Source organism: Fukomys damarensis, unplaced genomic scaffold (genome assembly GCF_012274545.1).
Source record: "Fukomys damarensis isolate Sample0158 unplaced genomic scaffold, DMR_v1.0_HiC HiC_scaffold_1, whole genome shotgun sequence".
Classification (NCBI taxonomy): domain Eukaryota; kingdom Metazoa; phylum Chordata; class Mammalia; order Rodentia; family Bathyergidae; genus Fukomys; species Fukomys damarensis.
In genome coordinates, this window is record NW_022900913.1 from 50,293,219 (window position 1) to 50,307,690 (window position 14,472).

Below are 14,472 nucleotides of genomic sequence, written 5' to 3' on the forward strand. Positions count from 1 at the left end.
ACATTTCATCTTATAGTCTATCTAGCTGCAAGAGAAGCTGGAAAATATAGTCTTTAGTTGACAGTCTTTACTGAGCTTTAGAAGATTTTATTAAAAGGAAAAAAACAGAAATGGATCCTGAGCCAACTAGCTCACTTTGCCATATTTTCTCACTAGCTATCCAAGTTACAACAAGGAAATCCCTCACACCTCATTTTGTTTGTTTGTTTGTTTTGTGTCATAGAACCATTTGCCATTTCCTAGCTTGTTACTGCCTTGAAATCAGAGACCAAGATCTCTAGGTAATACATAGTTCTTCCAAGTTGTAGCTTCTTGTCATTTAGCAGCCTATGAAAGGAAGGCCATATTACCAGCCTCCTAACCCCAAACCACACCCCAGTAATGGAATAAGAATGGAATAGTCATGCTAAAAAAATCTCTTTAGGAAAAAGAAAGAGTGGAAAATACTGCAGACACAGCAGTTTTCAAACCTATTCAGCAGGATTTAATGAAGATAAAGTGTTCTCATGAAGTTCTTTAGTTAGGCCTATTGGACTTTTTTGGGTCTGCTTTCTGTCATGACTCGTGTGGACCTTAGTTTGCTTTCAACGAGTTCTTTGTGGACCATTATCCTCCATGACCCTATCTTAGGGGCCTGCTGGTACAGATTCCAGACTGATGCCAGTTTGAAGTATGACAGGTACTTTAGGAATCAAAACATCACAAGATTTTGAAGCCCAGACCTGACTTTTTGGTAATAAAATTCCTTCAAAAACTTAGTTGCAGAGCCAGGAATCATGGCCCACACCTGTAAATCCAGCACTTGAGAGCAGAGGCAGGAAGAGTGCCACAAATTCAGGGCCAGCCTGGGGTACATAGTTTTTTGTCTCTTTGTTTCTAGTCAGATGCATGTTAAAATAATCACACCCAAATATTCCTTTCGGTCATAGTTCTTAAACTGTCTTGTCTCACATACTGACTTCTGTATTTTACCATTCTACTCTTTCTTAGTTTAATGGAGTCTGCTTTTCATTTCTTTGAAAAGGTAGGCCTGCAGAGAAAGGCAGTGCTTTCAAACTAGTCTGTATGGCTTACTAACTCAGAAAGACATCTTTTCTCCTAATGTTAGGAAGACAGAACTATGAGTTTTCAACCATTTGAAGCCCCAGATTGTAGGCCACAGGCACAATCTCCCTCAGCAGAATTCTTTTCCTCCCATCTTTGCAAACTGGCCGGTTTTCACATGAACTCATGTTATCTTGTTGAAAATCAACACCCAAACAGACACATGCCAACAAAAATAGTTTTCCCAAATAGCTCCTCTAGAGCTACACCTTGGTAGGTGTGTGGCCTGTCTTCTTAGTATAACAACAGCTTTGATACATGTTCTCCATGGTATAATAAGCATCAGCAGCTTCCCAGCCTGCAGCCTTTATGTTCTTACATTCTATTCTGCTTGCCATTTTCACTTTTGTAATAGCAGCATCTTATTTCTTCTGTCAATCTCCATATGTTAGGGTAAGGGCTAAGCAATTTACAAGTCATGCAGAAGCACAGTGACTCAAGATAAAAAGTTATTTCTTTTCAGAAAGTAGGCTAGAAGTTATCAGGGAATGGAGCTAGGGGAACCTGAGGAGTTACTGGTAATGATTAGAGTTTCTGCTTGGGGTCATAAAAAAGTTTTGGCTGGAAACACAGTGGTAATGGTTGTGAAACAATGTGAATATAATCAGTGCCACTGAATTTTATACTAATTTAACCATTAGGTTGTGTATTTTACCACACCTGTTTAAAAGGTTTCTCTTGGAACTAGCACTTGAGAAATGAGTAGTTCTGAGCTGGAGGACAGCTTAGCCATTCTCAGTATGTGACTTCCAGGGCCACTGTTATCGTCAGTTCACAGCCATCAGGGCAAGTTCTGATGACCTCCAAATTTCACTCATCATTTTACTCGATCTTCATTGTTCCACTAAGTGTCACATGGCCACAAATAAATATAAGGCTGGAAAAGGTAGCTAGGTAATCATCATGCGTCCAGCAAAAACTCAGAGTTCTATTACTAAAAGGAAGAATAGAAGAATAGGTATTGGGGAGAAAATTGGCAGTCTAACAAGATCTGAAAAGCTGAAAAAGATGAGAGAAAAATTCAAACTAGTTAATCTTACAACTTGGAGAATGATGTCATATATGTTCTGTTATCCATGTTTCCAATCTGATTTTAAAATGATATAGTGATGAGACATGCCTGTAATCCCAGAACTTGGGAGGCTGGGGCAGGAGAATTGCCAAGAGTTCAAGGCCAGCCTAAATTACATAGTGAGACGCTATCTCAAAAAACAAAATTTATTTTGCCAGGTGTGGAGGCACACATGTATAATCCCAGTGCTCATGCTGGGGACTGCAATAAATTTGATGCCAGCCTAGGCTACATAGTGAGTTCAAGGCCAGTCTGAACTACATAGTGGGACCCTGTTATTTATTACTAATAAGTTACATAGCCGGGAGTGGCAGCACATGCCTGTAATGCCAGCACTCAGGAGGCTGAGGCAGGAGGATCGCTGTGAGTTCGAGACCAGCCTGAGCTACATAGTGAGTTCCAGGTCACTTTCAACTACATAGTGAGACCCTGTGTCAAAAAACAAACAAAAAAACAAAAACTAATAAGTTACATAGTACTTGCTATTGTTCCAGGCATTTTTTCACATGTACATACATTCTCATTTGAATCTTCATGACAAACTATTGTAGGAAATTAATGAAATGAAATGAGAAAAGAAAAGTGAGAGATGAAAAAGCTGAAGCTCAGAAAGTATAAGGGAAAGCATAAATCTGGAGCAGGAGCATCTCTAGGAGTTCAAGGCCATCCTGGGTTACACAGTGAGATCGAGACCAGCCTGAACTACCTAGTGAGAGACCTTGTCATACAAACCAGCCTGAACTACGTAGTGAGTGTGTCAAGCAAAAAAAAAAAAAAAAAAAAAAAAAAAAAAAGTAAACACCAGAAATGTATTTTTCATAGTTTTAGAGGCTGAGAAATCCAAAAGCAAAGCTCTGGCACACAATGTCTGGAAGGGGCCTTCTTCCATATTCTCAAGTGGAGGAATGGGAGAAGGGTGTTCACATGTTCACATTGTGGAAGGGCAAAAGGGCCTAAGCTGCCTTGTTCGAGCCTTTCAGAAGGACTTTTCCATTCGTGAGGGTACAGCTCTCAGGACTTAATCACTTCTCCGGTGGCTCTTTCTTAGTACCGCAATTCAGATTAAGTTTCTACCCTTGAACTTTAAGAGAGCATGAGACCACAGCGTGTAGCATCAAGTATACATTTGTACACTTCTGCAGCCATCACCACCACCCAGTGACAGAACTCTTTCAGGCTCCCTAATGGAAACTCTGTACCCACTGCCCTTTCTCCCCTGCCTGCAGCCCCTGGCAACCATTGTTCCATTTTCTGTGTCAAAGAGTTTGACTCTCAGGAACCTCACAAGGGAGATCATACAGCATACTTTTTGTGACTGGCATATTTTGTTGAACATAATGTCTTAAAAGCTCATCGATGTTGTGACATTTGTCTGTCAGAATGTCCTTTTTTAGGCTGAAATATATAGATAGATAGATAGATAGATAGATAGATAGATAGATAGATAGATAGATAGAGATAAATAGCTGTGCTTTGGTTCACAAATTTAATTCTTTCCACAATTCTAATAGCAAACCAAATGGGACAAGAACTGAATTAAATTTCTCATTACGGTCAACATTAAACCTAATTATTGAATTTAGTTCTCATCCAAATCTGTTTGCAACCAGAATCATCAAAAGTATTAAGTTCATTCACCTAGGTACCATTGTATAAAATTGTTTGATCTGTTCATGTGTCAGAAGACATTTGAGTTGCTTCCATCTTTTGGCTATTTTGAATAATACTGCTATGAACATAGTTGTACAGATTATCTCTTTGATTCTCTGTTTTTGCTTCTCTTAGACATTTACCCAGAAAGGAAACACTTATTGGGAAATTTATATACATGTGGTTGTATGGCATTTTACCGAAAGAAAAAAAAAATTAAATACCAATATTGGGTGCAATGAAAATGAATGAAGATCACTATAGTCCTTAAAATATACTTTGTTTATAGTACCTTGAAGTTCATTAAGAAATTCATAGCTATCTTATGAGGTTTAAATGTTACAAAGATTTTCAGAAACAAAACTTTGTCATTTAAAAAAAAAAAACTCTTAACCCTGAAATGAAACCTGCAGTTAAGATGTTCTAAAAAAATATTTGATAGTTTTGCTGGGCTTGGTAGTGCACACCTATAATCCTAGCACTTGGGAGGCTGAGCAGGAGGTTTGCCATGAGTTTGAGGCCAGCATGAGCTACGTAGAGTTCAAGGGCAGCAAACAAAACAAAAGAAAAAAAGAACTGAGTTTTAAAGCCCAGAAATGTAAGAACTTCTTTTTAGTGTTTTGGGTCCATTTAACTTTTAACCTTTGTTTTATTGCTTATTACTAGGAAAATACCCTAATTCTGCAGCAGCTACTCCCACTGCGAGCCCAGGTGGCCAAACTACTGGGCTATAATACACATGCTGACTTTGTCCTTGAAATGAACACTGCAAAGAGCACAAGCCATGTGACCGCCTTTCTAGGTTAGTTGTTGTTTTTTTAAAAAATCAGTTGTATGGTTTCCATTTCTTCCCCCTCCTCCATATCATATCAACTTAATTGTTTATGTCAGTATTATAGGTCCCACTTCATTCTACCTTATAGTATCTCGTTTGGGATGTTTACATTGATACCTCACTTGACATCTGTAGTCCCAACAGAGTGTTAGATTTATGGACTTTATTTGCCACCACTGGGGTTCAGTAGTGATAGTGTGGTTATTTATGAATTTGTATGAAATAAGCTTTATATGATATAAATGAAAACAGAACATATATAAACGAAAAATACTCATACTCCAGATATATATGAAATAATATAAAATAATAAACATCAAAACTAATAATCACATTCCTTTTTCATAAATATTTTTAAAACCATTTGTTGCTAGCCGGCGATTTAGCTCAGTGGTGCCACTGTCTGCCTCAAAGTATTTGTTGCTTTGATATCTTTTTATTACCATATTATTATAGAATTACTTGTGAGACATTGATGAACAACTGTCTAAGTTTAGACAATATGCTAAAGGGAATAAAACAAAGGCCTTTCTTCAGTGGTTTTCTTGCTTAGTGGAAGCAACAAGAAAGTGAACAGAAATTGTCATACAGTCAGATGCATGTTATATGAGAGGATGGGTCAGGGTCTTTACAGGTTTTTTGAGAATGTTTCTTTTACTGGTAATCACATTGGTAAAATGTCTCTGTAGCAGTTCCCTGATTAACTTGATTCCTTTATGGTAATTTTCTCTCTAATTCGAAATGGGTGTATTCTCACATAAATCATTCTGTTACTGCCTGTATTTGCATACACTATCACAAGCCTAGTGAAAACCTTATGTCTTTGTGTTCTCTGTGAGGATATAGCAGTCCTCTAGGCTGCAGCCTCTCACTGTGAGGTTGCATCTAAAGTACCATTTCCCTTACAGACCCAGGCATATTTTCATCTTATCGTCTGTAACAAATTGTGAAAAATAAATACATTAAGAGCACATTAATTTAACCAAATAAAATATACTCAAATTGACCACAGTATGTAGATTATTGTGCCCAGAAATTTCTCCAGCTAAAATCCAGAATTGCTGTGTCCAAATCATTCTTCTTCATAGAAATAGGATAGTAAGAAACTAAATCCATGTCTGTTATATGTGTTGAGCACTTTTTAGATAATGTTGACCACAGGTCACAACATGTGATTTGTTTCCTGTGATTTTGTTAAGAGCTTAACCTCATTGAGGAACACCATACACATGAGATTAGTTTCACTTTTGCTTCACCCCTTGCATTACAACATTGAGTCACAGTTCTCTGAGGTAAATGTCACCTTTTGTTGATGCTGTAAAGAGGGCATAGCAAGGTTTTAGAGGTGCTAAAAGAGAAATGGACAAGGACAAGGACTAATAAAATAAATCACCCCGGAAAGGAAAATCTGCTGTCATACTCGAGCTTGTTCTTGTCCCTCCTTCCCCTTGGTGTCATGTTTAGCACCATGCTAAAGCATTGGTATGCTTGCTCCCAAGAGCAGTAACTGCTAACTTTTCCCTTGTCCTTAACAGATGACTTAAGCCAGAAATTAAAACCCTTGGGTGAGGCTGAACGAGAATTCATTTTGAATTTGAAGAAAAAAGAATGTGAAGAGAGAGGTTTTGAATATGATGGGAAAATCAATGCCTGGGACCTACACTACTATATGACTCAGACGGAAGAACTCAAGTACTGCATAAACCAAGAGTCCCTCAAAGAATATTTCCCCATTGAGGTAGTCACTGAAGGCTTGCTGAATATCTACCAGGAATTGTTGGGACTTGAATTTGAGCAAGTGACAGATCCTCATGTTTGGAATCAAAGTGTTACACTTTACACTGTAAGAGATAAAGCTTCGGGAGAAGTATTGGGACAGTTCTACTTGGACCTCTACCCAAGGTACTGTGATCATATTTTGGAAGGGACCTATGAGACTAAGACACTACTCAGCTGTCTATTTCCCATATCTAGTTCTTTGTAAGGGATTTAAAATATGGGCTCTGAAGTAAGAACGTCTGATTTCATCACTCACTGAGCAAGTTATTTAATTTTTCAGTGCTTCAGTGACCTTGCCTACATTATGTAGGTCCTATGAAATGAAAATACTAGTAGCACCTGCTTTGCAGGGTTATTGTCAAAATTAAATTGATAACTATATGCAAAGCATTTGAAGACTTCCAAGCACACAGCAAGTACGTAGTAAATGTTAGCTATGCCACATCATCTCTATAATAATTGACTGTATTTACTTAATTGAAATGTTTATTGTTCAGATAATCTGTCTACCAGTCCTCTTCAGTCTATGACTGCTCATCTCATTCTGGCTGAGAGGCAGCAGAATACCTTCACAGGGTTGTTTGTGCATGAAAGACCATATATCCAAATCACCCATCCTAGGCCTATAATCAGCACTGAGGAGGCTGAGGCAGGTGTCACTGCAAGTTTGAGGCCATCCTGGGATATATATAGTGAGTTCAAGGCTGGCCTGAACGACATAACAAGACCCTGTCTCAAAAAGAAAAAAAAAATATTCACCCATCCTAGCTATCAATCAATGATAAGAATTCAAAACTTCATCCTTGTTTCTATAACATGTGGTAACTATGAACTGTACAGTGTTTTGTCAGACACCAAAGGATTTGAATGTCTTTCCCCCTAGGCTGCTTTCTAAATGCCAACTTGTTATAATTACTAATCCTTTTTTTTAAAACATATCCAATGAAATTATAGTATCATCCTTGTTCAGTAACATACAGTGTAAGTATGTAACCCACTGAGTGTGTGATGGGAAAGAGGTATGTAATTTTGTCATTCAGTGCCCCAAAGCTTTTTGGATTTTCACCTATAGTATGACCTAAAATGTCAAATGTAGATGGGTCTGTTTTTAATTAGAAAGTGTCAGGATACATTTTAAGCCAAGAATTCTTTCAGGTGTAATCCTTCAACATTGGAGTTTCTTGTAGCTGTTCCCAAATTTTCTTCCCAGAGTCAAAGTAATAGTTGTTGCTACCTTATCTTGATGTCTCTCTGCCAAGATATAATTGGTTTCTGTTATAGTCAGAGATCTGGTCATTGCTCCAGGATTTTGATACAGGGACCAGAGAGTAGTTTTTTGTATATGTGCTGCTGAAGCGAGCACCAGAGAGTAATCTTTTTACTCGGGGATCGAATTCAGGACCTTGTGCTTGTGAGGTAGCCGGCAGTACCACTGAGCTACATCCCCAGCCTAGAGAGTAATCTTTTGAAAGGGTAATGAGCTAGTTGGTGTTCATTTTCTATCATCTTACATTTTGTCTTCATAAAGGTAACAAACATTAATTTGTTTTACTTGTCTGGTTAAAAAAAAGCAAGCATAATATTCAGAATGGGCTTTCAAAAACCAGCTTATTTATCATATTTCAGTTTTTATTCATCAAAAACAGATTTTCAAACAAAACAAAAACAAAAAACTGATGATTTCAACATAAGATTCCCAGGTAAAGACTTTTTTTTTAGTCCCCATCCTTTTATAAAAAAATGTGAAAAGACAGAATCTCAAAATAAAGAAATGGAATTAAATAAGTCAAACTTATTCTTAAAAAGGAAAGTGATCCTCAAAAGAAAAAAAGATAAGGGTAAAAAGAAGGATATTCCTGAGAATATCATTGTTTGTTGTTGTTTTGGGAGTTTTTGTTTGTTTTGTTTTGTTTTGTTTTTGAGATAGGGTCTTACTGGCTGTGTAGTTCAGACTGGCCTTGAACTTCTGGTGATCCTCTTAGCCGTCTGAGTACTAGGACTACAGGTATGTGCCACCACGCCTGGTATTACTGATTTTTAAATTAATAGAAAATCTTTGATTATCAGGTAGGAATGTAAAAAGTCTACAAAGATTTTTGAGAACAAATTATTCACCTTTTGTCTCTGATGCACAAACACCAGCTTATTCTGAAACCAGGTATACATAGAATTTCATAAAAATATATAATACAGAAAAAGGGTATAAATTTAAAAGTCAACCTAAAATAGTCCATCCCAAATCTGAATGTATTTTTATTTCTGGGGGGAAGAAAAGGGAGGGTGGGGGCATGAGAACAAGAAAAGAAGGAGATCTACTCTTACCCTGCAGTCTAATGGTATATAACTTTTAGAGAAAACATCAGTGATAGCACACTGTCCAAGAGTAGAGGACTTCATAGCATAATGTATGCTTATTCCAAGGCTAACTGAAAGTGTTTAATTTCAGAAAGGCTGTCTAGTTTATAAAAGCTCATTTAATTGCAAGCACCAAATCATCCTTCTTTGAATAAAAGAAAAAACCTTATCTGGAATTGATAAGGTGTTTTTTTAATCATTTCTGATTTGAAAGAAGAAAACTATCTGGTCAGGCACACTTTCTTTTATTTTAAAATTACTTCACTATGTAAACTATCTTATTTTAAATTTACTTCAGCTATGTAATAATGTTCAGAAAAGCAGGCACTCATTAAAATAAATTGCACAGGGCTTAAGGTAGGACTATAGTCAGCAGTAAAGCACTTGCCTAGTAAGTGTGAGGCCCTGGGTTTAATCCTCACCAACACACATACTGCACATGCATACACACACACAAATAGGATAATAGAGGTGGGGCATAGTGACACGTGTAATCCCAATGCTCAGGAGGCTGAAGTGGAAGGATCATGAGTTCGAAGTCAGTCTGGACAGTAAAGAATGTAAGATCCTGTCTTTTAAGAAAAAAAAAACGCTCACTGCACACTAGGTATGGTGTACATTCATTTAACTTGAAGATTTTTCAACAGAATAAACCTTGGAGCTATAACTACAAGTGATGGTAGGATTACTGTTGGCTGAGTTTTTCCATTTTAGCAGAATGTGCTACTTTATAAAAGAAAAATTAAATGTTTAAAAGTATGTGTCAGATATGACACTTTTGTGTGTTTCTTGTTCCCAGGGAAGGAAAATATAATCATGCTGCCTGCTTTGGTCTCCAGCCAGGCTGCCTTCTCCCAGATGGGACCCGGATGATGTCTGTGGCTGCTCTCGTGGTGAACTTTTCACAGCCAGTGGCAGGTCGCCCCTCTCTCCTCAGGCACGACGAAGTCAGGACTTACTTCCATGAATTCGGTCATGTCATGCATCAAATCTGTGCACAGGTAAGTGAGTCCTTTATGATAAACCTACCAGTTACTATTTTTGTGTGTGCTGCTATCAAGTTTCTCTCTTTAATGTGTTTCTTCAGAACCTGAACATTAAAGAATTCTTCAAGAATTTTGGAGGCCCACAGAAACACAGTTTTGTTTTGTATTTTAATCAAGCCCTCATCCACACCCTATTTTCTTTCTTTCTTTCTTTTTTTTTTTTTTTTTTTTTTTTTTTTTTTTTTTTTTTTATCTCACTATGTAGTTGAGACTGACCTGGAACTCGCTATGTAACCCAGGCTGGTCTTGAACTCACAGCAGTCCTCCTGCCTCAGCTTCCCCGAGTGCTGGGATTACGGGCATGCGCCACCACACCAGGCTTCACACCCTATTTTCACTCAGTAGTTAATACACCAATGAATATACCATGCTTGTGGCAAAAGAAGACTATCATTAAGAGAAGGTAACAGATACTATGCTCTTTCCTTTTAATTCCTTCCTTATAGGAATTTGATGTAAGATTCACAGATAAAATGTGCTGTAATCTGACTTCTATTATTAATGCTTTTTTGAGGAGTTCAGTGTTTTTCAATCTTCTCAGACCCTTTACTCCTTTTCTAATAATAAATATTTTTAGCACCTCCTTTTCTTTTTTTTTTTTTTTTTTTTTTTTTTTTGTGTGTGTGTGTGTGTGTGTGTGTACTGGGGATCAAACTCCGGACCTTGTGCTTTCAAGGCAGGTGGCAGAACCACTGAGCTAAATTTCCAGCCCTTAGCACCTCCTTTTCTTAACCTCAAATTAAAATCACATAATATAACCATGCAGAGAATTGCCCAGGGATTAAAATTGATTTCTTTAAACAATCCTAAAATTCACATGGAACTAGAAGAAACCTAGAAAGACAGAACCAATTCTGGGCAACAAGGACAAAACAGGGAACATCATAATCCCTGATTTGAAATTATACTACACAGTTATCACATAAAAGTAGAATGATACTGAAAGAAATAGATACAAAGATCAGTGGAACCGAATAGGAGATGCAGAATCAACTCCAAGCATACATACTCAGCTACCTTATATTTGACAAAGCCAAACATCTTCAGTGGAAGAAAGATAGTCTCTTTAATAAATGATGCTTTGAAAACTGGCTTTCCATATGCTGAAGACCTATATCTCTCACCATGCATTAAACTAAAATCAAAATGGATCAAAAATCTAAATATAAAAACAAACACTTAGGGCCAGGGATTTAGCTCAGTGCGTCCACTGCCTGCCTCAGAATCACAGGGTCCCAAGTTCAATCCCTGGTACCAAAATAAATAAATAAATAAATAAATAAATAAATAAATAAATAAATAAATAAATAAAAAAATAATCTTATAAAAATAGGTAAACTCTTGAAGATATAGGTGTAGGCAAAGACTTTATGAGCAAACCTGATCACATAGTAAATACTACAAAGAATCAACAGTTAGGATCGTGTCAAATTAAAAACCTTTTCAACAGTGCAGGAAACCACCAACAGAGTGAAGAGACAACCCACAGAATGGGAAAAAATTTTACCAGCTACTCTTCAGATAGAGGACTACCATCTATAATATACAAAGAACTCAAAAATATTAGACTCCCCAGATTTAAAGACCCAATCCAAAAATGGGCATCAGAAATGAATAGGCACTTCTCAAGTACTGGGGCCAGGGATGTAGCTCATTGATGCACAAGTTTGATCCCCAGTACACAGAAGGAGCGGGGGATAGCAAATAAACATATGAAAAAATGTTACACATCACTGGTCATTTGAGAAATGCAAATTAAAACAACACAGATTCCATCTCACTCCAGAAAGCGTGGCTGTCATTAAGAAGTCAACCAGTAACAAATGCTGGCAAGGCTTTGTGGAAAAGGAACCCTTCTCCATTATTGGTGAGAGTGTAAACTGATTATAACCACTATGGAAATCAGTATGGAGAGTCCTGAAAAAACTAAAACTAGAGTTCCATTTGACCCAGCTATTTCCTTTCTAGGTATCTTATTAGAGCTAAAGGCATCATACCCATGTTTATAGCAGCACAACTGATAATGGCTAAATTTTGGAAACAGCCCATATGCCCATCAACGGATGAATGGATAAAGAAAATGTATTTAGAGCCTGGCATGGTGTCACACACCTGTAATCCCAGCACTCAGAGGCTGAGGCAAGAGGATCGATCACGAGACCAGCCTGGGCTACATAGTGAGTTCCAGGTCAGTCTCAACTACATGATGAGACCCTGTCTCAAAAAAAAAAACAAAAAAGGGGGGGCATATTTAGATTATGGTGGAGTACTGTTTTGCCATAAAAAAGGATAATTTCGAATCATTTGTAGGAACATAGGTACATCTCAAAACCATAATGTTAAGTGAAATAAATCAGGGACACAAGTTCAAATATCTCACTGTTTCTGTTGTATGAGAAACCCAAAAGGTGAATAAGGAGAAAAATGAAAGTAGGAAGAACATGTTCAAATAGGAAGGGAAATAAGGGGGGAAGGGAAGGAAAGCAAAGGGAATTTTAAAAGAAAAGGAAGGGAAAAAAATGAAAACTTCATTTATTTCAGGGTCTTGGGTTCTGTCCTCAGAACCAAAAGAAAGAAAAAACATGCATTTTATCTCAATTTACAGTCCATTTCACTAGGCCCAAACTATTTTTGTTTGAACCTTATGAACTTGTTTATATTTAACTGTTATTAACATTTTAAAATCTCTGGTAGTTCAGCCTAAAAGTTAAATATATTGACAGTAACAGAAATGGGATAGTTGTCTAAATTTGAAATCTTTACGCATCCCTAAAAGATAAACACTTTATATAATCTTACTAGAATAGTTTTAGATTATAAAACTGTACAAAAATTGCCCGTGCAATTCTGTTTGCTCTACTTTTTTTAATGTGATTTTTTTTCAGCTTTAATTGAGCTTATTGGTACATTTTAGGGATACAGTACAGTTACATTCATCATTGGGATCTTGTACCTTTACATGACAGGTCTTGGTTCTCATTTTTCCCCCTTGTCCCTGCCCTCCCTTCACCCCCTTAATGTGATTGATTGATTGATTGATTTTTTTTTCAGACAAGATCTTGCTGTGTGTTTCAGTCAGACCATGAACTCACCATGTAAACTAGGTTGGCTTCAAACTTGTGATACACCGCCACGCCTCGCTGCTTTAGTTTTAATATCTTTCATGACTGTAGTACATGTGTCACAACTAAGCCAGCATTAGTACAGTAGTCCTAACTAAAAACATGTTACTGGAATTTTATTACTTTTCTCTAATAGTCTTTCCCCATAGCAAATTGAATCTTTTAAAATCAGTGGTGTCCTCACTGAATGTAAAAGAAATCATCTTTTCCTTTTTCAAGTGGCAATACTTAGGGCCAGCGATTTAGCTCAGTGGCACTGTGCCTGCCTCACAAGCGCAAAGTCCTGAGTTCAATCCCCGGTTCCAAAAAAAGTAAAATAGTAATACTTACATATGGCTAGACGTGAAGCAGTAAGACAAACAAAGTATTGCTGGGGAGGAGAAGATGTTGCACAAAATGTGAATAACTGACAGAGCACCACACATTGCACACAGTTAAAGTGGTGTGTTGTCAGCTCCATTCCACAAACAGTACTGCTCATGGTGACGTGAGTTTCTGAATGACGAACACCACCCATGGAAACTCTCAGGAAGAAAAGTAATCTTAACTTCAATTTACGGAGTAGCTACTAATACTACTTGGAAATTCAAGTTGTATAAAAATGCTTTGCAAAAATATGTGCAGTAGGGTTAGTTTCTAGACTCACTGGGTTTTAGTTTTTTCATCTTTAAAAATGACTACTAGGATACTAGCATGACAAGGGAAGCATGAAAGAATTTTTGTTGTTTTTTCCTGGCTTTTGTGGGATCATTTCTGAGCATTTAGCATCCCTAACCCCCAGAGTAGCCCCTCATCACTCTAATAATAAAAAATGTACTCATTCATTTTTAAACTCCTCTCACCTCTTGTGTTAGTCAGATTTTACTGACCTGCACCACTTGGAAAAGGAGTGGTTCATTTGACTCACGCTTGCAGAAGACTCAGTCCGTGGCTGGCCGGCTCCAGGGCAGGAAGGTCATGGCAGAAGAGCACAGCAGAGCAAAGCTGCTTAGTTCAGGGCAGCAGGGAAACAAAGTAGGGGAACAGCATTAGAGACAAAGGGGCAAGGGACCAGGTATAGACCCCACATTCACACTTTGCTGACTACCCAGACACACTCAGGCATGTGCTTTTCTGATCCTGTGTGTGGCTCCTAAGCCAGTCAGCCTGACAGTGAAGCATAACCATCATACTCTGCTTAAAAACTAATTCTATTTTATCTTTTAATCCTGGCATTTCAGTCTTTTCTGTTTTAGTACTAGGGTTTGAATCCAGGCCTGAGCATGCTAGGCAAGCATTGCACCACTGGGACATATCAGCAACTCTTTATTATTATTTTTTTCTAATACCAGGAATAGAACTCAGGACCTTGCTCTTGCCAGGCAGGCACAGCGCCACTGAGCTACATCCCTAGCCCAACAACTCTGTGTTTTAAGACTTGCTAAAAGCCTTGCTAGGTTGTTCGTGCTGGCCTCAAATTTGTGATTTTCCTTCCTCACCCTCCCAAGTTGCTGAAATTAGAGGGATGTT

The 14,472-nt window shown here is 37.6% G+C and overlaps 1 protein-coding gene and 1 long non-coding RNA gene across 6 annotated transcripts in view; one reads left to right on the plus strand and one right to left on the minus strand.

Annotated features, from left to right (window-relative positions):
• The window catches only part of LOC104871383, a 19,542-nt gene extending 5,564 nt beyond the window's left edge, over positions 1-13,978 (minus strand). The window contains exon 1 of one of the 2 annotated variants that reach the window (XR_782861.2): positions 13,871-13,978. This is a non-coding gene — a long non-coding RNA (uncharacterized LOC104871383). The other variant, XR_004516207.1, reaches the window with a different exon arrangement.
• The window catches only part of Nln (neurolysin), an 83,442-nt gene that overhangs the window by 47,281 nt on the left and 21,689 nt on the right, over positions 1-14,472 (plus strand). For all 4 annotated transcript variants that reach the window (XM_019209462.2, XM_019209461.2, XM_033761160.1 and 1 more), the window contains 3 exons: positions 4,493-4,628; positions 6,197-6,563; positions 9,595-9,796. In XM_019209462.2, coding sequence (XP_019065007.1) covers positions 4,493-4,628; positions 6,197-6,563; positions 9,595-9,796 — 705 coding nt within the window. The remainder of the gene's footprint in view (positions 1-4,492; positions 4,629-6,196; positions 6,564-9,594; positions 9,797-14,472) is intronic.